The 26762-nt window shown below is 52.3% G+C and overlaps 2 protein-coding genes across 3 annotated transcripts; one reads left to right on the forward strand and one right to left on the reverse strand.

The window, feature by feature from the left end:
• Positions 1–825: 825 nt before the first annotated feature.
• On the reverse strand, positions 826–10987 carry JOSD1 (Josephin domain containing 1). Of its 2 annotated transcripts, none has more exons than XM_069082153.1 (5): positions 10831–10987; positions 9359–10042; positions 3642–3770; positions 3299–3493; positions 826–2854 (listed from the first exon to the last, which is right to left on the reverse strand). In XM_069082153.1, the coding sequence occupies exons 2-5, from the start codon at positions 9541–9543 to the stop codon at positions 2755–2757; spliced, it is 609 nt and encodes a 202-aa protein (XP_068938254.1). In that variant the 5' UTR covers positions 9544–10042; positions 10831–10987; the 3' UTR covers positions 826–2754. The 2 variants fall into 2 exon arrangements, with proteins under 2 accessions (XP_068938254.1, XP_068938253.1); XM_069082152.1 differs by having other exon boundaries at positions 9359–10080; positions 10831–10975.
• An 11448-nt stretch (positions 10988–22435) lies between these two features.
• Positions 22436–26686, forward strand: GTPBP1 (GTP binding protein 1). Its single transcript, XM_069082157.1, has 2 exons — positions 22436–23485; positions 25525–26686. Exons 1-2 carry the CDS (start codon positions 23294–23296, stop codon positions 25924–25926), a joined length of 594 nt encoding a protein of 197 aa, XP_068938258.1. The 5' UTR covers positions 22436–23293; the 3' UTR covers positions 25927–26686.
• The last annotated feature ends 76 nt before the right edge of the window (positions 26687–26762 follow it).

Consider the following 26762-nt stretch of genomic DNA (forward strand, 5'->3'; position numbering starts at 1 on the left):
AGCTAGATGATGTTTCCAGAAGAAAAGTCATTGAAAGACTAGTCAGTCCAGGCTCTGTTCCATTTTTCCTTTGTTAGCTAAGTCTTACCCAGTGGCTTATAGTCACCTTGAACTGGGTTGGGGCTGGCAGGAGATCCATCTGTAGCTCTCCAGGGACTGCTGTCGGATAAACTGAGGCCTCAGAGCTTGCCTTATTATAAAACCATTTGCTGAGGGTGAGTAACCAGTTTTGATCCAGTATTGGTTTTATTTTGTATACAAATCTAAAAAGTTGGGAAAGCTTTGACTAAAACGTCTGCCTTCCAAGGACCAATTCAGCAGTGGATGGAGGGGCTGGTTTCTAGAAGGCTTGCTACCAGTCTTTTTTTTCCTTATCCTCAGCAACTCTGAAAGGCCTCCCATAGCTTGGGGTGGCAAATGGAGACAGGATTCACCCCCAAGAAATCAGAGGTTCACAGAAGGTCTCTCTAGGAGGATGGTTTGGGAGATCCGATTCCTGCCCTACAAAGACTTAATCCTTGGGGATACTCACCACCAGCAGGGCCTATGTCACAATAGATTTGTTTCTGAAAAATTTATTTGCATTTCAGATCTATGAGGGGAACTCACTATTGGAAAGGATCATAGGAGTCACAGATAAGGAAACTGCGGTCTACATGGGTTAGTTGATTTGTTCAAGGTCGCACCAGGAGACAGGCAGAAAAGCCAGGTTTGAGCCCAAGCCTTGGGCTTCCTGGCTCCAATGGGCTATAAATGAGCTAAGGACCCATAATGGGCAATGAGACAAATCTACCCCGAGAAGAGAACCCTTCTACCAGTCAACAACACAATAAAGAAAAGGGTTTATTTTTTATCCTTTTACATACTTAATTACAGAACTCAGGCAGACAGACGAATAATGGGATTTATATGTGGAGAGTTTTCCATTTTTTTTTTAATATTTGGTTAAACAAAATACATCCTCTGTAAACAAACCCAGCACAAGGCCAACAAAAGGGAGGAAGGGAAGCAAGAAAAATAAACAGCCGAGGGTTGCCCACTGATGGGCAATAGGGCCGGGGGACCCCCTTTCTTGAAGGGGTCTCCATGCCCTCAGGCATCAGCATGGGTCCCTGTTCCTGAGCACCAAAGTTGGATATGAACAGAGAAACCAGCCCTGAAATGTTTGTAAAGCGTCTTTGCATATTCCATTGGCTTCTGGACTCCATGGGCATGAGGCCTCTTGTGCCATTTGCATGGAACTAAGCAGGTTCCTTCCCAGGAGATGGCTTGCTGCCGGACAGAGCTCCTCCTACAGGCCCACCAAAGTCGGCTGGATCTCCGGGCTGGTGGTGAGTGGAATGTCGTCTGGCAGGGGTAAAGAGCTCCTCGAGGGGCCAAGCAGCAAGTCGAGTGTGGAAAACGGTGCAGGAGACATAGCGACCAGGGGCTGGGAGGGTATGATGCAGGAACTGCTTTTGGCCGCCATCATTCAGCATTAACAAATGGCCTTGTTGGATTGTAGGTAAGTGTGCAGAAGAGTGCTGGTGTAAACATGCGCTCCAGTCACAGGTGGGAGAAGCTACTGATGGCTCAGGCCAGTGAGGCCTGCTCAGCCTTGTCCTGTGGTCCTAGTTCTGCCGCTGGAGAGAAGTCTGCCTGGTGTGGCTCTTACCTGTCAGCACCATCACCAATAGCAGCCAAACAGGCGCTCCTATGCTTTCATTTCTAAGGTAGCCACAACTGTGCTCAGAATCCATTCAATCACCATCCCTGCCTTCTGTTCTTTCCTATTGCAGCGTTAGGAGAGAAGCGGCCACCTGACAGATGAAGGTCATTCCTGAGCTAACTTGTCAAAGGCCACGTCCCACCATGCCCACCAAGCCCATGCCACCCGATCTGAGGGCTCTGGCTCTTGGAGCTGCCTCCACTCCCAGCCCTACGGGCTTTCAACACCTTCCTTGTTGTTCAATCCAATGTTTTCAGCTCATTCTCTTGGGACAGTTGGGGGTAAAGTTGAAGACATCCACTTCCCTTCCTGCTACAAGGTAACTGTAGTTTACAGTTCTCCTGACACTTGCACACAATGTAGTGAAATGGTGGGGACTTCATGAAATAAGTCACCCAAAAGGCCAGGCCACACCCTCGCTTAGTGTATGTGTAGCTACCCCACCCTTGCCCTTCCTAAACAGGGCAGAATTCAACTAATGCCCAATTTAAAGAAATTTTCCTTTTGAAAAAGAGCACTGCCCCTTTTCCTTTCGAGATCTACTCTCAGTTAAGGTGGGGCTGAGGGTTGGAGTCATTCAGCATGCTGTACCATTGCTAAGTAAGGTTATGAAAATGATTTCCTGAGAGACCCCTATGCTTTTGGCCCTCCAAGCCAGTCACCTGGACTTCATGAGTCTCTTCAGACCCATTAGTTTGACAGGAAAGGGAAAGTGGAGGCAGCAGGTGGTTAACTCCAGCAAGGGTTGTGTCAAGTCCAATATGTGACCTCTCTAAGGAAGGAAAAAGGGACCATCCTTTCTCCCCTGTGCTCTGAGAGCAAACTCAGAGGAACTTGGACCACATCCTCACTTCCTTCTCCAGCAACACTTAGGGGCTGTCCTCCCAGCTGACCTACTGCATCATCAAGTCTGGGAAGGACAAACCCAACAAGATGTGGGGTCAGGAGAGAGAGAGCCCTATGGTGACACTGGCCACAAGAAGACGAAGGCTCTCGGGGAGAGGGGAAGGCAGGGAGGAAGAGAGGGAAAGACAGGCCGAGCTGGATTAGACGTCTGCCCTCCAACTCTGGCGGGCCTCCACTTCCTCCGGAACGACAAGCAGCAGCTCACAGTTCTTTCCTCGGAGCTGATGTTTCAAAAATTTCCTGTGGGAAGACAAACCGATGAGAGAAAAGCAGCTGCAGAGGGGCCAAGCTCAGCCCAGGGTGGCCCACTCCCCAAGACTTGGGGAACCCTGAATGCTCTGCCCTGGGGAGGTCAACATCTGGCCAGCCCGATGCTTGTCTGCAACAGCACGAGTCCGGCATTTATGGATCGCAACCCAAAGCACCGCTCTCTGGCTTACTGTAGAGAGGAGACTCCAAGCCCTGTAGGCCTCTAAAGGATTCCTCTGGCCTTCTGGAAAGCCTGGGGTGGTGGGGACAGAGCTAAAGGCATGGGACCTTCACTGCAGCCCTCCCTTACAGGCCTCCTCTGGCCTTCTGGAAAGCGAAGGGGGAGACGGAGCTAAGGGCATGGGACCTTCGCTGCAGCCCTTCCTTGGTCAGACCCCCAAAGTGGGAAGCAGTTTCTCCCCCCAGAAGGCCCACCTGAGCTCACTCTCGCCTCCGATCCACTCAGGCACCTTGAGCTTGGAGTCAAGGTTGTAGTATGTGCCTCCCACCTCTCGGACACAGATCCAATGCTGCCTTTTGAGCGGAAGCTTCAAGGGACCCCAGCAGAGGCTAGAGGGGAGATTCATGATGAAGCCCATGACGTTGGAGAGGGCAATGACACTGACGTCCCTGAGGAAACAGAAATGAAGCAAGGCTCTGAAATGGGCTGTTCCCCAAGGTCACCTCCCACTCACACCATCCACCAGGAGTCCTGGAAACTGTGTTCCCCAAAATATACGGGGCCAGTCTCCAGCCAGCCCCATCTGGCTTCTGTTACCTTCGTTTGTCCCACCAAACCGCTTCATAGCCTTTGGTCTGAAGGGCCGCCATGATGACATTCACATCGTAGTTCCCATTTCCCAGCATGCTCTTCTTATGGGGCGTCACCATGGTATTTGGGGACAGCCTGCAAACATGGAGGGAGATGGCCTCAGTCTTGGGATCTCTTAGGACTTCTGTGCCCATCCCTGGTGGTCCCAGACGGTACTTAATGGAGACAATTCAACAGCTCATTTATCTAGTGCCACTCTGATCCACTGGTAGTGCATGGAAGGGCAGAGCTAGGACATGGCAAAGCCCAGACTCAAAACTTGTGCCTCCTGGCAGCCAAGCCAGCATCCTGGCCGCACCCTGGGGCCTCTTGCCCAAGGCCACCTGGGAGTTAGGACGCTCATCTTACCCAACCTGGGCTGTTTCCTGACCATTCCTTTTTATAACTGTGCCTGTGTGTCTCAAAGTGCATTTCACTAACTCTCGTCAAGCATGCCGCTGTCTGGGTGTCAGTCAGGACCGAGCACATTTTCCCTGGAGGACTCCCATCTATGGAATTCCCAAGCAGGCTGGCCCTGGAGCCCCGCCATACAAGGACAAGGCTCACTGCGAAGGTCACGGGAGCTCCTCACGGCTGGTGTTTGCCTCACTGCTCTGTATTTTAATTGTTTGGGTTTTCCAGTGACATCTGACTCCACTTCTGGGGTAAGTTGTCTTCTACTTCAGTGCTGAGGACCTTGCATTTTGGAAGGCCATGCCAGAGAACTACAAGGTCAGGCAGGCCCTGCCCTGAGCTGGAAAGGCCTGAGGTGCAGACTCCACAACAAAAGGGACCTCCTGCCATATGGTGACTAGCCTCGCCACAGCCAGAAGGCTGGTCACTAACAGGTGAATCTCTTCAGCCACAGAAGGCCATTGAGGGTTTACTAAGGTATGCATGTGATCTGCCTTATACCCACACTAGTGAAATCATGGGGCCCTTAAGTATGTCCCCGTTCAGGTGATTTAATCAGAATTATAAATGTATCAGGCTTAATCATCCTTGCCCTGTTCCTCTGACCACACTTCCACTGATGTTGCTTTTACCGTGTCACGTCCTTATTCCAAAGTCCCCAGAGTCTTCATTTGCCTGTAACAAGGGCCTGTCTCATCTGTAGCTGGTAGACTGGGACCTGCCCCTTCTCTTGGCAGAGCTGCCATAATGCTTAGCAGGGGAGGGTGCTACAGCCACCAACTGTATCCCCCCTTTGCTTTCTCCCCTCCTTCACACTAACTCGGGGGTTGGTGTCTCTGGCAGCCTCTGGATCTAAATGGAAAGCACCTTCTACTTACAAAAACGCTAAAAAAAGATGGGCAGGCCAAGCCTGGCCTCCCTGGCCTAGCATTCAAAGCCCTTCGCCAGGAGGCTCTCCCTTGCTCTGCTGTCAGCCTGGGCTCCCAAATAGGCTTCCTTCCCTCCTCCTTTCCCCATACACTCCACTCCTCTTCACACGAATCATGGAGGATGCCCTCTCTTCTGCCTCTCCAGATTCTGGATACTCACAGCCCTCCGGGCTCAGCTCTCTTCTGCATGTGGCCTTTCCCTAAAATGCAGGACCACTCTAACAATGGGTCTCCAAGGTCTCTGAGAACAGTGGGCCCTCGATGTCTTCCCCTCCTCACCTTGGGCCCATGCCACTGTCAAGTTTTTGGTCTGCCTGCCTCACACCTCTCCCTGCTCCCTTCTGACCCTGCCGCCCCTCTTTTTCAAACTCTCCATGGGTCACACCAAGTCAAGAATATTTGCCCACAAAGAAGTCTGCCTGTTGTGTATCTCCATTCTCAGCATTCCACAGATTCAAAAAAATATCATCTCTGGGTCTTTCTCTCTATTATTCCTCAAACGCTGACTGGCCCTTCCTCTCCATTCCCATGGCTCTGGTCTGGTGTGGCCTCTTCCTCCATATGTGGGTCCCCTATGCATATGGCTTCCAGATTAATCTTCCCAAAACAGCTTTAATTGAGCTCAACATAAATTCAGGACCAGTGGTACTGGGGGTCTGGAGTTCAAAGACAAACATGATAAAGTTCCTGCCCTGCTAGGGGGTACCACATGTCTTCAAGTTAAGTAAACACAAGGTAATTCAAGGAAGGAACCTAGATGACCCCATGGAGAATCAAGGAAGGCTTACTGATTGACTGATAAATAGAAAAGGAGGGGCCAGCACCAGAATAGGCCTCCTGGAGGAGAGAGTTGATGAGAAGCCAATAGGAATTTAAAACTAGTAGGGTCACAGGGCAGGAGGCAGAAGGTCCAAGGAATAAAAGGTGGGGTGCAGGCTGGAGGCAAGGACCTTCTACTCATCCTCTAGGCATTTAAGCTGGGTTGTGGCTCAGGCAGCAGCATGAGGCCTTCCTGACCACCTCTTGCCCTCTCAGCAGGCAGTTGGACTAGGAGGCTGGAGTTTTAGCTCCCAGTTACCTTCTGGATTCACATCCAACCTGACCTCCCAGGCTCTCATCCCTTGGGGTCCCTGCCCCCTTGCTAGAATAGGCCTCCCCCCCAACCCCAAGCCTGACCTCCCTCCCAGGTTCACTTCAAGTTTCATCTCATCCAAAAGGGCCAAGATCTCTCCTTCCCTGGACTCCTCCTGCATTCAGAGGCAGATCACACAATCGGACACTTAATTAGATCCTGTCTTGCATTTCCTGCAGGTAGGTTTCATTGTTCAGCTAATTAAGAGCTCCAGAAGGGCAGGGACTCTGTCTTCTGTAGTTGTCCCTCCGGCCACAAAGGGAGCATTCTGTGTTCAATCAAGGCTGAGCTGGAAGCACCTTCAGTCTCACTCTGGGAAAGGCAAGTGGTCTCCGGGACAAAATGGCCTGTTGCGTGAAACTGTGCTCAGCATCCCTGGCCAGCTCAGTCAGGCTCAGCCCACAGCCCAGGCCCCTGGGCCTAGGGATAAGGTCAAGGGTGGGGAACCTGCGGCCCTGAGGCCACCTGTGGCCCTCGGAATGAATCCAAATTTCACAGAAAAAGTTTGGATTCAAAGGGTACTTGACTAGAGGGTCACCAGTGGCCTTGAGGATGCAGCTTCCCCACTCCTGTTTCCTCCTGCTGAGGGTCCAATTCTCTAGAGTGGTAACCACCCTGGTGAGGCGCAGGGCCAGTTCCTCCTAGGAGAGCCCAAGAGCCTTCTCCTTCCCCTCAGGGATGACATGCCAGAGGGTCTGCTGGGTCACTCTGTCTGTCCTGCTTGGCCTCATGTAAGAATCTGTCTATAGACAGGGACCAGGAAGCCTGTCACCAAATTCACCCCATCAAGGAAGCCTGTTCTCTGGCCTGGAACTAAGAAGACCCCAGGAAGGGCTGTGGAAGTCCGGGCTCACCTGTGCTGTCACACAGCTCCCTGGGCCCATCCTGCAACCATAACATGAGGGAGCTGGACCCGACAGCCTCCATCCCATGAGGGAGCTGGACCAGTCTCCACTCTCTTCTAGCTCCACAAGTATCCATTACCTTCCAAGCACCTTCCCCTCCCTGAGCCTTGGTTTTTTCCTTCGTAAAAATGAAGGTGTTGGACTCTATGGCCTCTGGGGATGGTCCTTTCTGCCTCAGAGGCGGAGCTCTGAGCTCTGCCTCTCCCTCCCTGGGAAGTCAGGGTGCTCGCAGGTCTACAGGCAGCCTGGGAGCCCGGGACAATGGCCTCAGCACTTGGCGGTCCCTTCTCAATCACATCAGCACAGACTTGCTGCTCCATGCCAGCCTTGGAAAGAAAGGCTGAACCTGCCAGGCCTGCTGCCCACTGACTAGGTGGAGGCCTGGGAATGGAGGCAGTGACTGCTGAGGGGAAGAGCTGCCCCCAGGACCCAGGTCTAGACTCTGGACGACTGTTCCAGGGTGGGCAGCAAGGACCAATGAGCTCACTGCTCCCACATACTCTGTAAGAGCTGTCAAGTGCCCCAGTCCCTCAGTGTGTGCCTCCCAGCCCTTCTTTCTTCCCTTTGGCCCTCACACCTTAGCAGAACTTTTCAAACCCCTTTACATTCCCAGTGCTGCTGCCAATGCTTTCCCAACTCCTTCTAATCGGTGAGGCTAATCCCACTTCTAGAACATCTTGAGTCTACCCTCTGTCCATCTTGCTCCCCTGAAAGTTCTGGGTCACCCTGCTTATTCCCACAGACCTCCTTCTCCTCGGTTTATAATAACACGGAGCAATGATAACAGCTACCATCCAATTTACTATCTCACTGGTCCCTTAGAACAACCCTGGAATGAGGAAACTGAGGCTGGCACAAGTAAAGTGACTAGCCCAAGGTCACCCAGCTACTGAGTGTTTGAGGCCGGATTCCATTCAGGTCTCCCTGCCTCCAGGTCCAGCACCTTATAGCCTGATAGCGCCCCTCCCTTCCAGGACGACAGTCACATGTTCAACCGCTAAGAAAACGAAAATCTGGCCATTTAGTTCAGAGGAATTTAGTGAACACAGATGGCTCCTCTTTTCTATTTACTTTGTTGAGGTCTTTCTAACCTCCAGTTCTAATGCCGTCACTCCCCTACTCTGCAACCTTTCATGGCTCCCACTGCCTACCGAGTGAAGTCCAAACTCCTTTAGAGCAGCATCTCAAAGGCCTCCTCGATCTGGCTCTAACCTCTGTCCAGCCTCATTTCACCCTCCTCCCCCTTCATGCACTGAAAATCCTGCCCTTCTTCAATGCTCAACTTAAACAGGTTCCATTCAACTGTCCATGAAGCCCAAAGGAGCCTGCCCTGTTCACAGTCTAGCCCAGGGACTGGGTCTTATTCATCTCTGAAGCCCCTCACCCTCACTTGCCCTGCCAAGTGGAGGTGAGGCTTTCTCTTTTTCCAGTCACTGGAAACGGACTGACGGCTTGTCACATGGGCCCAATCCAGCCTCCCTCCCACCTTGGAGGCACCTGTCAACTCTTTAACAGCTGGAGGTAAAGAGGCAGCAGCATGTTTTTAAGACCTTTCCCGGTGCCAAGTAAAAGGCCAGAGGAAAAGGCAGCTAATCTCTTTCTTTCCCACACCAGGGATATCTATGTGCTCGGGAACACTAGCCAGTCACACCTTCCTGTAATGTGATAATGTGGTTGTCGGGTGAGGATTCTAAGTGCAGGGGATTCCGCTCCCCACCTGATGGCCATGAGGCAGGCCAGTGAGGCCCCTGCCCACGCATCACTACAAATAAAGTTATTATTGCCATTAGAAAGTAATTATTCCCATTAAAACTTAGTCAGCACACTCAGATCAAGAACCTTCTTTGGACAGAAAAGTGATGGTGCCTTCCAGAATGGAGCCCAGCCCCACAAGGCAGCATTTCTAACTCTCAAAGAGGTCCCTGGCATCCCCGTTCTGTGTGGAGCCATCTTGTCCAGCGGATCCCTAAGTTTCCTCTCGGCTGGGTCCCAAGCAAGCCCAGCTCTTTCTAGTCAGAAAAGTCTGACAGGCTCACAGCCAGGGTTGCTTGGGGTCCATCCAGAAACTGCAGAAATAATCCCCACGGTCTCAGAAAACATGCAAAATAAAGGGAACTCCAGAGGGCCAAGCCCCTGTCCCCTGGCAGGCCTGCTTTCAGTCTTCCAACAGGGAGGGTCACTTCTAGGGGCCCCAGCCTGCTTAAAGGAATTCTGCAAAAGCTTCACTCCCTTCCCTCCCCCCAAAAATGAGAAAGCCCAAGCATCCTGGGGGTGAGAACCTGGGTGGAAAAGTAATTCTCCTACCTCTGGAAAATCTCCTGTAGTGTTTCCCGGGTGAAAGCATTGCTGTCTTGGAAGACGTTGTTGAGTGCGTGGAGGGCGCACAGCTCCCGCCGCTGCTTCTCATGGTAGATCTGGGGGGGCGCTGGCTGGGGCAATTCCAATGATTCCGATTTGGTCTTGTCACCTCTCCATGGCATGCAACTCATGTTTTTATTTTCCAGGAAGAGGTGGCCTCGGAAGTTCCCCACCCTTCCCCTCCAAGGAAGAATGCAGCCTGATTGGCGGGGGGCACCTCAGTCTCCAGGGGCCATGATTTACCTCAGAGTGGAGGCTGGAAACAGCAGCAGCAGGGGCCACAAAAACCTCCCCTAAATCCTGATTTCTGTAGAAAACCAGCCCTTAGGCCTCAGTTAATCTGGCCATCATCTCCACTGCTAAAGCGGCAGATTCGGAAGCAGCGTCCCAGAGCCAGGACCATGGTCGCGTCGCCCCGCTCCGCGGAGGAGGGAACTTTAGGGGGCCTGGGCACCCCTCTCCTTCTCTTCCATCTCCCGGGAGGTGGGCCTCAGGCGCCGCACCCCTGCCTCCAGGGGCAGGGCTCCATGCCCGGGGGAGCTGCGGGATGCTGGCCGGCACATGCCAGGGTGGAGGAGGGCAGAGCTGCAGAGGCGGCCAGGCCACGCTCCTCCTCGGGTCCTGCGGGTCCTGCGCAGGAGAACTTCAATCAGCGCACAACAAGTAGCCTGCGAATGACCAGAAGGCATCGGGCAGGGCCAGAGGGCCGGGGAAAGGGGGATGGGGAGGGAGCCCAGCCAGGAAGTGGGAGCGCAGGGAGAAGCGGCCAGGGGCGAACCCCAATCCTGCCCCCAGGGCGGAGATCCCCAGCGGGGCGGAGACCCCCGACCCCCCCCCCCCCGCGCGGGGGGGCCTTTAAGTCCGCCCCAGGGACTCCCCAGATAGGAGCGGAGGGGGGGGCGGGGATCCCTTTCTCTTCGGGATGCCCCAAATAACTCCGCGGCTCCACCAGGGTGCACACCCTGGAAATGAACTCCGCCAGGGGAAGCTGGGGAGGGCAGTGTGGGGGACCCTCTGGTCCTAGGCCCCCCCATCGGAGCCCTTCTAAGGGGGATTCCCCCACCATGAGCTCTGCAAGGGGAGATCCCCCTGTCGTCACCCCCTCAGAGGGGGATCCCGTGAGCCCCAGGGAGCACCCCCTCAATTCTCGGTCCCCCGTGGACCCTCCGGGGGTCCCCCTCAATTCTCAGCTCCCCGTGAGCCCTCCGGGGGAATCCCCTCGTCCCGAGCCCCCCCCAAGAGACCGCAGAGAGGGAGCCCCCCCTCCCAGTTCCTCGGCCCCCCACCAGCCCCGCTAGGAGGGGCCCCAGAGCTCAGCCCCTTCCTCTCCAATGCCCCTCGCCCCCTCTAGCCCGGTTCTGGGGGCGCACAGGCCGGGAGGGGGCTCTTCTGCTCCGTCCCGTGTCCCCCACACTCACCTCCGCCGCCGGACCGGCCCAGACCTCGGCACGGGCGGGGGAGGGGGGCCGAGGAGGAGGAGGAGGAGCGGGAGCGAGCCCCAGGGGCGCGCGCTCGTTCCCGTGCTCGACGTCACCGGCCCTTGCCCGGCGGGCGCGTGCTCCGGAAACGCCCTCTCCCCTTCGCTCGTCCGCTTAGAATCCCGCCCCTTCGGCCCGCCCTCCCCTGCCTGCGCTGCGCCTTACCGTGACGTCACAAGACGCAGCACGGTACGGCGCGCAGCGACGTCGGCGGCAGCGGCGGGCGCGCGCGTGAGACGTCAGCGTCAGCGTCAGCGTCAGCGTCAGCGTGGCTGGGGAGGGGAGGAGAAGGAAGCTGCAAAGCGGCTGCCCCTCTCCCCCACTCCTGCCTTCTTCCCCCACTTCTTGCTCTTCCTTCTTCCTGTTCCCCACTTACTGTGTTCTCCATACCTCTGCCTCCCTTCCCCCTCCTCTCCTCCTCCTCTCTCCCTCTTCCCTTCCCTCACCTTCTGCTTCCTCTCTCCCTCTTCTCTTCCTCCCTTCCCCTCCCCCACCTGCTGCTTCCTCTCTCTTTCCTCTCTCCCTCTTCCCTTCCTCCCTTCCCCTCCTCCCACCTGCTGCTTCCTGTCTCTTTCCTCTCTCCCTCTTCCCTTCCTTCCCCTCCCCCACCTGCTGCTTCCTCTCTCTTTCCTCTCTCCCTCTTCCCTTCCTCCCTTCCCCTCCCCCCACCTGCTGCTTCCTCTCTCCCTCTTCCCTTCCTCCCATCCCCCCACCTGCTGCTTCCTCTCTCTTTCCTCTCTCTCTCTTCCCTTCCTCCCTTCCCTTCCCTCACCTGCTGCTTCCTCTCTCCCTCTTCTCCTCTTCCTCTGGTCCTCCCCTTCTATCTCCTCTCACCCCCTCCCTATCATGCTAAGCTACAACAAAAGAAAGCAAAAAAAAAAAACAAAACCTGTTCCATTCCCCTCCAGAAGCTCAAACTCTAGTGGGGAAAGACAGTTTACAAAAGAAACTAGAAGAGGAAGCAGGAAGGCAGAGTCCCCCCCCCCCCGCACCGGAAGAAGCAGTGGGAGAATCCTGAGCAGGAGGCGTGGAGCCCGGCCAGCTCCTCACCAGTCAGAGGACCATGGGGTGGAGGCATCTTGAGACTGAGAAGGCTCCTGTCTGAAAACCTAGAGGAGGAGTCGAATGAGGAGCAGTGTAGAGAGGATGTCCATAGAGCACGGTGGTGGACTTTGTTCGTGGAGGCCGTATTGTTTAGTAGAAAGAGCCTGGAGGTGGAATGGGAAGACCTGGGACCCGTACCTAGCTCAGCCGCTTGTCAGCCATGAGGCCACTAAGCTTCAGCTTCTTCATCTGGGAGATGGACATGAGGATGGCCCAGATGGTTATCAGGTTCCCTTGAGCTCAAGGTCTCAGATGCTATGAATAGGCAAAGTGATTAGGAGCTAGAGTGGAATGGGGAGGGGTAATGGTAGGAGTTGCCCCTGTAGTAGAATGGGAGGTAGTAAGTTCCCTGTAGGGGAGAGCTTTAGTCACCAGCTGGATGAGACCTTGTCTGGTATGTTGTCAAGGGGAGCTGGACTAAGGTCAAGACTGGACTAAAACAAGGGTGGCTTCTGAAGTCTTCCACAACTGGGATTCTGGGATGCCAGTTTCCCTCCTCTACTGTCACCCCAACCCTCCCCCCGTTTCCTGGACAATTCAGTGGTTGTTAAGACCCCATGGTTAGGATTACACTGAGAAGGCTAGGGCATTTCCTATCTTCCACCTCTTCTACGCCCTCTTGAGATCTTATTTTTTGTTCAAAAGATGTTTTTCAGGATCTGGCTTCTTATTATCACTATATTTGCCATCTTGTGTTGGTCTGGCTTCACCCTGTGATCTCAAAGCACCTTATTTGACATTTTTGAGTAGTAAACATTGTCACCTATTTTCTCCATGTGGGAAAAGTTGCATGGATATAAAGTTCCTATGTTCCAGGTCATGCCATGCTATCAGGCAGCCAGTTGACTTAGTCCATCAGTCATTCTAATGATCCTAAGCAGCCCACTCCTGCCAAAGCTTATCTTTTTAACACCACTCTTCTGGTGATGCTCTAGGCCCATGAGTCATGTGACACTCCCATCTCAAGGAAATCCTAATGGCAGGTGACCCAAAGAACAATGGCGGGTGTGAGCAGGCTGCCTCAGATGTCACCAACAAAAGACACAAGGTGGGTGGTTCACGAAGTGAGGGTGAGGAAGAAGGGAGGTGGTATTGCTGGTATCCCTAGATGGTGAAAGAGTGAAAAGAGAGACTCCAGTCTAGTGGAGGATTGATGGAACGAGAGGGACAAGAACCTCCCAGAACAAGATGAATGTCTACCTGCTGATGAGATCCTAGCTCCCCTGAAGTTTCCTATGCATAGTTGCTTCTCATGATCCTTAGAACCACCTCATGTGGTGGAGATGACCTTTGGTTTTTAAAGGACACGCCAGAAGAATGCAAACTGGCAGGTTCTGCTCAGCTGGAAAGGATCTGGGAAAGTACTTCAAAGGCCAGCTTGCCCAACCCCCTCATTTTATAGAGGAAGAAACCAAAACCTAGAAAAGTGGAAGTTACTTGCCCAAGCACATACAAGCTGGAAGCAACCTCAGAGGCCATCTAGCCCAACCCCTTCATTTTACAGATGTGGAAACTAAGGCCCAGGGAGATTAAGTGACTTGTCCTAGGTCACACAAGTTGTAGGATCAGTGATGAGATTTGAGATGAGATTTGAACTCTGGTCCTTTGACACTATATTCCCTGCTGTTTCAAGTATGGGACTTATAAGGAACTACATAAAATCAATGAACTTCAAGATGTATGATAAACCCCAAGAAACTAAGAAATCCCTCTTTTAAGGTCCCAAAGCAGTTGCGTTCTGAAACAATTGTCCATGTCATTGAAATCACATGTCCTTGAGTTAAGTATTGTGCATGAAAAGTACATAAAACGTAGATGTTGTGCCCTCAGCTGATCTTGCAAAGCAGGAGTAGAAAAAAGCAATTATCCAATAACAATCTAGGCACATAATGGCTGACTAATTACTGGATTAGCTGCTTCTTTTCACTGTGTAATAAGCTGCAGTCACTCCCTTAGCTTCAATACCTGTATCAGGTGACAAACCATGAGGAATGAATTAGTTCATCAAAGAAGTGATCTAGGGGTGAATATGACTTCTTATCTTTGCATGAATGTAGGGAAACAGGTTGGAAAGGAAGATTCAAGTTTCTGTGCTGGAAGCCTTCAGCACAATCCAAAGGAAGAATCAGTTGGGGAGGAGAAAACCTCAGCCTCAATCTCCTTTCACGCCCCCAGCCCTTCTTTGACTGGTGGAGTATCTTTGGAAGACCAGAGAATTTGAGTGTTTCATCAGTGTCCTGAAATCATCCCCAGGAGAACACCAGCTGTTGGCATTGTTTGTGTCAATAACTGTGATTGGCATTGATGGAATCTGGAAGGCAGATTCAGGGTTCTGTAGGGAACCCAGCAGAAGAGCTTCACTGTACATAAGGGACACACAATGAGGATTCCATTGAGAGCACCTCCAGGAGGGATGACTTTGCCATTCCCCTGGACTCTATGTTCTTGTGGGAGAGATCATCACACCCTTTGGGGAAATGGTTTTATAGCAACTATGCCACCATCATAAATATCTATATTATTACTTATTATTCTCATACTTGGATCTTTAGACACTGACCATGGGTGATCCTAAAGCTCAGTCTTGGACCTTCTTCTCTTCTGCCTCTAAACTACTTCACTTGGGATCTTATAAGCTCCTATGGATCCAATGATCATTTCTATACAAATGATTCTCAAATCTGTTTCTTCAGCACTAGCCTTTCTCCTAACTTCAGTCCTGAATCCGCAACTGCCTACCCAGACACCATGAATTGCGTATCACATTGATATCTGAAATTTAACATGTTCAAAACAGAATTCATTATCTTTTCACCCAAGTCCTCCTCTTTTCTGAACTTCCATATTATTGTTGGGGTCATCACCATCTTCCCAGTCATGTCAAGAAACATTTAATAAGCACCTCCTCTGTGTTAGACACTGTACCGATCACTGGGGAGATAGAAGCAAAAGACATTCCCTACTCTTAAGGAGCTTATAGTCTAAAGGGGGAGACAACATGTAATCAGCCGTCTCCAAAGAACATTAAGATAGGGTTAAATGGGAGGTAATCCACCAAAAGAAGGCTGTATATTAAAGAAGACAAGGAAAGACTCCTTACACAAAATAGTTCACCAGATATGGACCAGTTCTGCTAGGGCAGCTAGGTGGTACAGTGGATAGAATGCCTCCTGAGTTCAGTCTGGCCTCAAACACTTCCTAGCTGTGTGACCCTGGGCAAGTCACTTAACTCCATTCACCTCAGTTTCCTCATCTGTAAAAATAGCTAGAGAAGGAAATGGCAAACCACTCTAGGATCTTTGCTAGGGGCCAGAGAGTGTCAGACGTGACTGAAATGGACTGAACAACAACAGAAATGAGCTACCCCAGTATAGCCAGGTACACCAATAACCTAGTAATCATCCTCAGCTCCCCACTCTTTCTTAGCCCCCCATATCAATTGCAAATTCTGTGGATTCTATCTTCATGCCATCTCTAGCACATACTTTCTTCTCTCCCCTGGGGCAGACCCTCATCACCTCACACCTGGACCTTAGAATATCTTTGTTGCTATCCTGGCCTCTCCTCTCATTCCAATCCATCCCCTCCTCAGCCATTAAAGTGATCTTCCTCCTACCATTCATTGCGATCCAGTGGTTCCCGATTACCTCCAGAATCAAATAGAAAATGCTCTTTGGCTTTTAAAGCTTTTCACAACCCGGTCCCTTGCGACTTTACTCTCTTCCACAGAATCTACCATCCAGTGACACTGGGCTCCTTGCTTCCTTGCACAGGAGACTATCTCCAGATTCTATGCATTTTTACTGGCTGTCTCACATGCCTGAAATTCTCTCTCTCCTCCCTCTACCTCTTGGCTTCATTCAAGTTTCAGTTTAAATTCCACTTTATGGAAGAAGTAGTTCTCTTACTATATTAAGTCCTCTTAATGGCAGTGCCCTTTCCTTGGCAATTACTGCAAATTTATCAAACATATGTATGCATATGTCTATATGCAGACATGCAAACAATTCTGTAGAAATAAGATAGAGATGAAATCTGTCTATATAGATGTAGATACAAAACATTTTTGTTCAGCCATTTTTTTATTCTTTTTTTTCTTTTTGGAGGGCAGTTGGGGTTATAAGTGACTTGCCCAAGGTTACAAGGCTAGTTTTTGTGTTAAGTGTCTGACGCTGGATTTGAACTCGGGTCCTCCTGACTCCAGGGGCAGTGCTCTATTCACTGTGCCACTTAGCCGACCCATTCAGCCATTTTTTGACTGTGTCTGACTCTTCATGATTTTCTTGGCAAAGATACTGGAGTGATTTGTCATTTCCTTCTTCAGTGAATTTTAATTTTTTCCTCTATTTTAAAAATTAATGTATTTACTTTTAGTTTACAACATTCAGTTCCACAATCCCTTGAGTTTCCAATTTCCCCCCCTTCCCTTTCCTCCACACCCCCCCCCATGGAGGCATGCAATTAAATATAGGATCTACAAATACCTTCACATTAATCATTAGTCAGGTTGTACAGAAGGATTATGAATAATGGAATGAACAATGGGAAAGAGGAAACAAAACAAAACAAGAAAAAAAAGAGAGCAAGTCGTTTGCTTCAATCTGCATTCAGACTCTGTAGTTCTTTCTCTGGATGTGGATAGCTCTTTTGATCACGAGTCTTTTGGAGTTGTCTTATAACTTTACATTGCTGAGAGGAACCCAGTCTATGAAAGTTAGTCATCACACGTATGTTGTGCCTGCAATTGTGTACAGATTTCTCCTGGTTCTGCTCTTCTAGTCCCTCCGGGTTATTATGAAGTCCATCTGCTCCTCATTTCTTATGGCACAATAGTATTCCATTACATTCATCAAATGTAATGGAAGCAACCTCAGAGGCCATCTAGCCCAACCCCTTTATTTTACACATGTGGAAACTAAGGCCCAGGGAGATTAAGTGACTTGTCCCAGGTCACACAGGTTGTAAGATAGTGATGAGATTTGAACTCCGGTCCTTTGACACTATATCCCCTGCTGTTTCAAGTATGGGACTTACTCAAGTATGGGAACTACGTAAAATCAATGAACCACACGATGTATGATAAACCTCAAGAAACCAAGAGATCCCTCTTCTAAGGTCATATTCACCCCTAGATCACTTCTAATACTGATAAGATTTTTAACACATGTTAAAAATATCAGTTTTATATTGTACTATAGTTAGCACAAAACTTTGCTGGCCAATAATTTTGTTGGAACCAAAAGACAGAGATAAGCTAGATGGAACAACTTGTTCAGCCATTCCCCAATTGGTGGGCTTCCCCTTGATTTCCAATTCTTTGCCACCACAAAAAGAACTGCTATAAATATTTTTGTACAGTCTTCCTGACTCCAGGACCAAAGCTCTATCGAGATCTACATTTATAGCTATATTTTGTTTGTACAGAATTATTTGCCTGTTGTCTCCCTCATTAGACTGTGAATTCCTTGCAAGCAGGGACTGGTTTTTTGGTTGTTGTTTTTTTTTTTTTGCCTATTTTTAAATCCCTATTGCTTAATACAGTACCCAGAACACAGTAGGCACTTAATACTTGCTTTTTGATTTGACTCATTTCTAAAAGTTAATTAGGTCTGGCTGACTAATTTATTTCAACCAGTAATCATGATGGTGGGACCTCAAAGTATAATGCTAGGAAGACACTTCCCAACCCCTCTCACTTACCCCTAGAACATGTAGGGAGAAAGCAGCTTCCCCTGGGGATGTATCAGCTAGATTCTAGCCCAACTGTCCAAGCTGGGGTTGGGAGAGTAGCACTAGAACATATGTTACAACTTGCTAAAAAAGACTGAACCCAGTAGAGTATGACTGGGAAAAGCAAAATATTCAAAAGCTTTAGTCTTGTGAAACTCAGCTGGGTGTATTCCTCGGTTCAGCTATTTTCTGAGGCTCTGTGCTCATTCATAGTACTTGAAACTGGAATAAAAAATCATTAAATTTCCCTTCAAGGCCATTTATTTAACATTGCCACATTCTGAATTGGTGTGATAAAAAACAATTGATAGACAAGTGCCTACTATGTCTTCTTTCCTTTTTTTTTTGGAGGCAACTGGGGTTAAGTGACTTGCCCAGGGTCACATAGCTAGTAAGTGCCTAAGACCAGTTTTGAACTTAGGTCCTTCCTTCTTCAGGGCCAGTGCTCTGTCCATATATCCTTCTTAGCATCTATTTATTAAAAGGAGAATTTATAATGGGGGAAGATTAGAGACATGATAGCCTGTTCTATCTTTCACTTTGCTAAGTGCCTTCCCTCAAATACCGTACATTCTTGTTGTTTGTTCTTCGTTCTTGAAGACCATGACATTAGGAAGGTGCTGCCATGACTTGCAAGTGAACTGGATTTAAGTGAGGCAGGCTGGGCAAAGTCACCAGCCTCACTTTATCCTCCGGAGTCATCTGAGTCTATACAGTGGGGGACCTTGGTCTTTTTAAGTTAAGGTCTTTAACAGTTCTGTTTGTCAAAGGAAACAGTCATTCAGTGATTAAGGCTAGGAAAGGAAGGAGGCAGAGAATAGCCTCTTTACCTAGTCAAAAAAATACAAAATCAATCTGGGAGGGGAAGACCATCAGGGTTTCTGACCAAAATGGTGCGCTGCCCAAAGGGATATAAATTTTGGTCACCGAAACCTCGCAAGATATGTTCACCTTACATTCTAACAGGGAAGACAATATGTACACTTTATATACATATAAGAAATGAGCAAAAGGTAGTTTGGGGAGGCAGCTGGGTACCTAAGGAAAGGCTTCATGTACAAGGTTAGGGACACAGATGTGGTCATTGTAAGCAAAAATTTTCTAACAATTAGAGCTGTCCAAAAAAAGGAGGGAGGGAGGCAATTCCCAGGATGAAGGAGGGATAAAGCGTTCCTAGTCATCATGGCTGGATGCCCACTTGCCAGGACTCCTAAAGAGGATTCATGGATTAATCCTTTCCAATCCTGCAGTTCCCCGATCCTGTGAAATGGCAAGAGTACCTAGTCTGTATAAAGCCCTGTGCTGGCTGCCTTCAACCCTAGCTAGGAAAGCCTGGGGATTGTTTTAAGGTTTCTAATGCCTGCATCAGGGAACCACTTATCAGGGGCCATAACAGAAGGTGGAGGCAGATATAAGACACAAAGGAAGTTTCCTTTCCAAAATGTTAACCTAAAAGCAAGCACTGAAAGAAAATTTTCTTTTCTTTTATTCCTTCCTTCCTTCTTCTTTCTTTCTTTTTTTTTTGGAGGCAACTGGGGTTAAGTGACTTGCCCAGGGTCACATAGCTAGTAAATGCCTAAGACCAGTTTTGAACTTAGGTCCTTCTGACTTCAGGGCCAGTGCTCTGTCCATGAATATCCTTCTTAGCATCTATTTATTAAAAGGAGAATTTATGATGGGGGAATATTAGAGACATGATAGCCTGTTCTATATTTCACTTTTCTTCAGAAGAAATGATTAAGACACTTAATAACATCTCATCATTTTTGGAGAAGGAAATGTTCTAGGGCAGAGGTTTTAAACCTGAGTCCCAGGACCCTCATTTTCCCAATATTTTGATAACTATAATAGAATTGGTTTCTGTTGCAATCTGATGTATCGTATGCATTTACAAATGTGACTCTGCTACCAGAGGAAACTATGTATAGTTTCAGGATCCCTGTTCCAGGATAGAGTGGTTTGATATACAGCTGTTTGTTTCCTTTCTGATAAAGCCTTATGCACTCAGCTGTTGGAGAAGAGCAGGACCATCCTCAGTCTAGCTGGAGTCGAGTGATTTCTTCAGAAAAAGGCAGAAAGGGGACAGCTAGGTGGTACAGTAGACAGAGCACTGGCCCTGGAGTCAGGAGGACCTGAGTTCAAATGTGACCTCAGATACTCGCTAGCTGTGTGACCCTGGGCAAGTCACTTAACCCTCATTTCCTGGAAAAGGAAAAAGGCAGAAAGGATACTTCTTAGAAAATAGCAATCTGGGAAAGTTGGCTTTAATTCAAGAAACCTCCAGGAAATGTCTGTTCTTTTGTACTAAGCACTGGAGAGCTTAAGAGGAAACACTTTATAGTCCCTGCCCTCAGGTGATTTATTGTCTTTTTGAAGAAATAAGGTAAATAATACAAATTATAAGTACACAAGAAAAATTTTTTTAAATGTTAGAGGAAGGTAAGATGGCTTATGGACAGAGTCAGCCTTGATGAAAAGGCATGTTGGTAGTAGGGAGGAGAGAAAGACCATCACAGCTTAGAGAGGTGAGTCTCGCACAGGTGAGAAGTAGGTTATGGATGACTGGGGAATGATGACTGGCCCAATTTGTAGAGCATTCTGGCTGAGGATGATGGCCCACCATAGTAGTCCTTTAACAAATGCCTGTGGATGGATTGATAGCAAGGTAGCTTGGAATCAGATTTTGGAAGGCCTTAAATCCTACACTATTCCACATTCATAGTTTGATAAGTGATAGGGAGCCATCGATGGCTCCTGAGCATGGTAGTGACATGATGAAGCCTGGGCCTCAGGAAAATCCACTTGGTTAGGGTTGCTGCTAGAGCTAGAATTAGAGCAGGCCAATGGAAGCTTTGTCCCAGGGAGCCCACATACAAGGTGGGGCAGGCACAGCATCTGCCTAGCTGGCTTTTCCTGGCTGCTTGACTGGAGACTCCATTGGTTCAGAGGACACTGATGGAGCTTCCTGGGATCTTGAGATATCAAAGGCCAGCTTGGGAGGAGTCAGCGCCCTCTAGACCTGAGGGCTTGGCTGGTCCCTCTGAGTCACCACACCTGGTATGTCCTGTTTGCTAGATGTATTTAGATGTCTGGTAGATTTAGCTTGAAACGCTGTGGGTGCCAATACTCCATGCTATGACTCAGTTGTATTCACTGGCGGCTTTCTGGTCAAATCTGAATCTGAAACGCCAGGCTCGGCCTGCGTTTAGGGAGGGGACCATCTCCCTCCCTGAATGAGACCAGATGGTCTCCCTGTGATGCTGCTGTCCTGTGCCTCATGGTCCTATGACAGGCTGGTCTTCAAGATAAGGTCCCACTCTCTCACCTAGACGTGGTGCCTGCCTTCCATAGGACCCCACTTCATGGGCTGGGGGCCATCTCTGGTTGTCGTGATTCATATCTGGCCACTGGACCCAGATGGAGTAGCAAGTGAGGCAGGTAACCTTGCACAGCCCTCCCTCACTCAAATCCAATTCACTTGCAAGTCATGGCATTATCTTCCTGATGTCATGGTCCTCTTAGAGAATGAAGGACAGACAACATCTCCAGTGGTGCAGGAGTTAGACCTTCTTGGACAGAGGCTGCCCCTTCTCCAGGGGCACTGAAGCTGGGGCATTCCCCCACCCTTGTCCTTCACTTAGGTGCTCCCACCTCCAACTGTTATTAGCCCAGATGAAAGAATTCCTGTTTAGGCAGGGCCAAGGATGAAGTGTTGGACGTGGAGTCAGGAAGAACTGAGTGTGTGACCTGGGCAAGCCAGCTATACCCTCTCTCTGCTTCGGTTTCCTCATCTGTAAAATGGGTACAATAATAACACCTATCTCCCAGGATTTTTGTGAAGATAAAATGAGATATTTGTAAAATGCTTTGCAAACCTTGAAGTCCCATATAAATTCTAGTCACTATTATTATTTAGGACTTTGGGGAGAAGGGAAAGAGTGGAAGCAGGGAGACCTCTTAGGACACAATTACTTCCATTATTCCAGTTAAGAGGAGCTTGGGTCCCTGTAATCACATGGGTAGGAGTCCTAAGACTGTGGGCTGCAAGTCACCTTAGACAGCTGGGGCCAGGACACATCTGCATCACCCTGTTCTAAACTGGGCCCCAGCCACAGGTTAGGAGGGCCGTTGAGATGGTGGGTCCAGAACAGAGGCAAAGAGGCTGAGGAAGGGCACGCCAGGGAATGCCATGGGGGAGGGGAGATCTAGACTGGAGTTGCTTAGTGTTGGGGAGCAGAGGACAAGTCCAGTGACCTGATTCCTCCCTCTGGGCCTCCTCCTTCCTGGACACTGGGATGACCTGACCCTCCCACAAATAAAAACCCCAACAAACCATGCGATTATTTTGCGTATATTATACATGGATGCTGGTAGATCATCAGATCTGGGGAGGACCTCGGAACCAATCGAGTCTACTCCCTTTCTGCAGATAAAGAGACTGAGGTGCAAAGAGCTTTCCGTAATTTGTGCAGGTTCACACAACTCTCATGTCTGCAAGGTCAAAGCCACGTCCACGGGGCACGGCCTCTCCAGGGTCTCTCCCCTTACAGGACACAGGGGCTGAATTCTGCTGTCAGATCGCTTTCTTTCAGACTCTGCTTCCTCATTTTTAGTGGCACGGACCCCAGAGGGGTCGGTGAGCTCTCCTCGTGTCTCCAGCGCCCCGAAGTGCCTGGCACACTGCAGGTGCCATCTGTGGCCGGCCAGGGGGCGTGACTCGCCCGAGGTCACACAGGATAGCAGCCGAGCTGGGGTTTGAACCCCGGCTGATGCCAGCAGCACGCAGGGTCCTCTTCTTCTCAGAGCTGGACCAATTCTAGCAGCGCTTTGCTCATACCGAGGCAAGAAGCATTCGCGCTGCCCCAGGCCCCGGACTGGCCTCTGCCCCGCGCGGGCTGGGGCAGCTCCGGCTCCGGCCCCGGCCCCAAAGTCCCCAGCAAGCGCTGCGCTCCCGGGCTCCGGCCGCCTGGGCCCGGTGAGCGTCCCTTTAAACGCGAGCCCGCCCGGGCGCGTCGGGCAGAGACCACTTCAATCATTGGCCCGCCGCCTTCCCCTGGTTATTTTGTTACAACTTTCGGAAGCCTTCCTGCGCTCAGAAGCCCGGCCACCGCGTCTCCGCATAGGACGGGGGCGGCATCCGTCTTATCCTCCTCCGCTCCTATTGGCCGAACCTAGATGGAGGGAGGGAAGGCAGTTCCTGGAGGCCGAGAGAAAGGCGTGTTAACGTTTCCATCAGGATTTGTTGTGGGGGAGTTCGGGGTCTAAATGATTCCCCCGCGGCCCGCGCGGCCTCGAGGCCGTCATTGGAGGCTCGGGCTGCTTCTCCATTATTCAGGAGTTGACCCCGCCCCGGCTCTATCCCCTCCTCTCCCCCTGCCGGTCGTAGCTGCGCAGAAACCCCAATTCGGCATTGGCGGCTGCGCAGAAGCGCCGAGGGGGGGCGGCGCCGGGGGCGGAACCGCGCATAAATTAGTCAAATGAAGCGGGCGCGGGGCGGGCCGGGAGGCCGGCGGCGGCAGTGGCGGCAGTGGCGGCGGCAGGGCAGGCGAGACAGCCGAGGCGAGTGAAGATGGCGGCGGAGCGAAGCCGCTCCCCGATGGGTTCGCCGGTGCCGGCCTGTATGTTTGCGCCGGAACCTAGTCCTCCGGGCTCAACCCGCGCCGCGGCCGCCGCCGCCCGCCTCCACACGGGCTTCGACTCGGATTGCAGCGAGGACGGCGAGGCGCTCAACGGCGAGCCGGAGCTGGACCTCACCAGCAAGGTGCGCGGGGTCCGCCGGGGCTCGGCCGGGGAGGGCGGGCGGGGGCCTAGGCCCGGCGCGGGGCATGCCGGGAGGGCTCGGGGGAGGGGGCGACGCCATGGCAACGGCGCGCTGCCCCGCCCCTCCCGGCCCCCCCCCCCTCCCCCGCCGGGCGGCTGGCGGCTGGCGGCTGGCGGCTGCTGGCCGGTCGGGCGGCAGGCGGGGAAACTGAGGCCCCGGGGAAACTGGCCTCCGCACGCCCTCCGCATCGCTCCCGGCTCGGGGACTCCCACCTCGGAGTGTCGGCCCCGGCCACACCGGGCTGGCAGCTGGCTTATCGTTTCGGAGGGAGGGGAGTCCCTGCCCCGCCCCCTCCGCACCCCCCCAGAGATAAGCACTGGGTGCTCCTTCCCCACCCCCGCCACGTGGGCACTCCCACCCCCACCTCCGGCTTCTGGGGCGCCGGAGGGGCCAGCCCCTCGTTATGACAGGGGAGGAAACTGAGACCGGCAGAGGGGTGCCCTATGTCCCCGCTGAGGACGGGGCTGCCGGCCGGTGGTGCCGGGGTCCCCGCTGCCCTGGAGCTGCCCACCCCTGGGGGCGTCAGTATCTGGGTGCTCTGCGGGTGGCGCTGACGCCCTGCTTCCGTGCTGTGGGCGCTGGCACGCGGGGACACAGCTGGGAGCGGCCCCTCACTGGTCCTGCCAGCCCACCACCCGGGCCCCTCCCCGGACAGCTGAGGGCTGGTGGGTAAACTGAGGACAGGCCGAGCGCAGGCGGCGGAGCCCGGCCCCCTCTGCGGGGGGCCGAGAAGGGGTCCCAGGCTGTGCCGGCGGCAGTGCCCGCCTTCTCTTGCCTCGGTCAAATCCCAGCCCTGACGTTGAGGAGCTGCCCCCCGGGGCAGACCCCTTCCCCTGCTGGAGCCCCATCGTGGCAGCGCACACCGTGTGTGGGGTAGATCTCCAAGCACCCTTATGAGCAGTTTAGGGACGGGAGAGAGGGGGAGCGCAGGAGCACCGCTGGCCGGAAAGCTGGGCAGAGGAGGGTCTGAGGAGGGCATGGCCACACCGGGTCCAGGGAGCTCCAGTCAGGTTCCAGGGTCCCATCGCCTGTGTGGCCCACTCAAGGCTTGACTTTTGTGTGTGTGACCAGGGGGAGCCTGGAACTATGACATGACTTAACATGGAGAGCAGAGGGCTGTCCTAATAAGACCAGTGCCCGTGGCCCCTGACCCTCCTCTCCCCCATCACGGGACGCCCCAGGCAGATCTGGCCCCTTCCACAGCTCCCTAGTTGGCTCCAAAGTGGTGGCAGCTCAGGGAGTCACAGACAGGGTGACGCCGGCACCTGGGGAGGAGGGAGCGCATCCGGGCGGGGCTTTCCGAGTGACAGCTGGGTACCTATGCTCACAGACCTGTCAGGCACGGTTGCCCGGGAGCTTCCAGGGCTGATGGAGGTGACCTCCTGTGATCAGGCCCAGAAACTCTAGGAAGCAGCCCAACCCCACAGGCTGATGTGTGAACAGACAAAGCCCCATTTGCCTGCTGGCCACAGGCTCCTTCTGGGAAGATGCCCTGAAAGTGTCTGGGGACACCCTGGTGACCCACTTCAGAGGTCCACACCTGGGGGGGGACTGGCTACTGGGGCTGGCCCCGCTCCAAAGAGGGCCTCCTTCAGAATTTCCCCTAAACACGGCTCCAGCGGGGCCCCAAGGCTGGGTTGGGTTTTCATCGACTGCGTGGGGCACTTGGGCCGTGGGTGGGTGGATGATGGGAGAAGGTGCAGCCTGTAATTGAGGGAGGCCCTGCTCCCTCCCTGCTAGGACTGCCCAGGGAGTGAATGAGGAAAGTACGGAGTGTTCAGGAGTGCCTCTGGGTGCTAGGTGCTGTGCTGGGCCATGCTCGGGGGCTGCCAACAGGAAAGGCACAGGCCGGCCCTGGTGGGCCCACCCCGAGGGGTGTGGGAGCAAGCAGGAGGCAGGCCTTGGTTATGCCCCACTGGCTTGGGCTGGCCCACTGCCACAGTGCCCAGGAGTCCTAAGCTTTTTGGTTTCTCCTCCAGCTGGTGCTAGTCAGCCCAACCTCAGAGCAGTATGACAATCTCCTCCGGCAGATGTGGGAGAGGATGGACGAGGGCTGTGGAGAGACCATCTATGTCATTGGGCAGGGATCAGGTGAGCACCGTTCTCCTTCCATGGTTTCATTAGCCAGGAGGGCCGGGGTGGGGGACTCCCTTCGCTGCTGCAAATTTCGACCCCTTGCTACCATAGTAGACTGCTGTAATGAGTCACTCTGGCATCAGATCCACCCCCAGCCTGGTGCTGAGACTCAGGGCCCTCGGAGGACAAGCCTGTCCCCTAGTATTGGGGTGGCCTATGGCCAACTTGTGCTTAGACCCTGGCTGGCATTCCAAGGCTTGGGCTGCCCTGGGGTTGCAGTTACTGCAGACAGGACCTCGAAGTAGGATTTTTCTGGTGGTCTCCTTTCGACTAGAAAGGTCCCTGTGCCCCTCCTGATTTTCCCTTTCTGAAGAGCTCTGTGGCTCTTTGAGTCTCACTGATTCTAACCCATGGTTACATGCCTTAATTGGACTGGAGGCTGGAGAGGTGGGGTCATGCGTGTTGTGGGGGAGGAAGGCAGTTCTCAGATGATGTCCTGGGTGCATTGCTCCCCCCACCAAGAAGACAAAGAAATGGTTAGGGAACAGTCACCTTCGGGCTGGCCGGTGTGGCATTGCAGTGCTGTCAGGTGGCATCCCACCTGAGAGGCCAAGGATCAGTGGGATGGCAGGCCCTGGCACCGGCGCCGGCTCCTTTGAAGCCCGGGTCATCAGAGGACAGCAGCATGGCTGCCCTCACCCCGGATGCGGACGGTGCTGGGCCAAGCCCTTTCCCAGCCTTTCCTGGCTGGCTTGGACTCCTGTTAGCCCCAAACTGGGCCCCTGTTCTCTACTGGCCCGTGGATGAGCACCAGTGTATCCTTCGAGTTTGTTAGAGCCTGTCAGGTAGCACTGGGGGAGACAGGGCTTCTCTGCTGCCCAGCGTCTGACTTTCCTTAAAAGTGGTGCCTGGTACTTTGGAGGCTTAGGGAGCCTCCAGGCCCAGAGGTGCCATCACAGACCTGAGTCCTGATTGCCCTCCAGCAGAAACGAGGCCTTCATCTCTCCTCAGCATCCTGGCATTCTCTTTCCTGGCTAGGAGAGGGAGGGCATCTTGCCAGTGACCATAAACAGGCCCAGCCTTGCCATCTGGCACCCTCCTGCCTTTGATGGAAGGCCAGGGGGTGGGAGGGGGGGGAGTT

Source organism: Petaurus breviceps, unplaced genomic scaffold, assembly GCF_028583685.1.
Source record: "Petaurus breviceps papuanus isolate PSGF00001 unplaced genomic scaffold, PetGlider_PUasm1.0 156, whole genome shotgun sequence".
NCBI classification, from domain to species: domain Eukaryota; kingdom Metazoa; phylum Chordata; class Mammalia; order Diprotodontia; family Petauridae; genus Petaurus; species Petaurus breviceps.

Excerpts from the sequence above, each read along its gene's own strand:
- JOSD1 (XM_069082153.1), bottom strand. The coding sequence starts at position 9,543 with ATGAGTTGCATGCCATGGAGAGGTGACAAGACCAAATCGGAATCATTG. Across the intron at positions 3,494-3,641 it reads GTTTGGTGGGACAAACGAAG|GGACGTCAGTGTCATTGCCC; the intron begins GTAACAGAAGCC and ends CTGTTTCCTCAG. Across the intron at positions 2,855-3,298 it reads GGAGGCGAGAGTGAGCTCAG|GAAATTTTTGAAACATCAGC; the intron begins GTGGGCCTTCTG and ends GTCTTCCCACAG.
- GTPBP1 (XM_069082157.1), top strand. The coding sequence starts at position 23,294 with ATGGCGGCGGAGCGAAGCCGCTCCCCGATGGGTTCGCCGGTGCCGGCC. Across the intron at positions 23,486-25,524 it reads AGCTGGACCTCACCAGCAAG|CTGGTGCTAGTCAGCCCAAC; the intron begins GTGCGCGGGGTC and ends TTTCTCCTCCAG.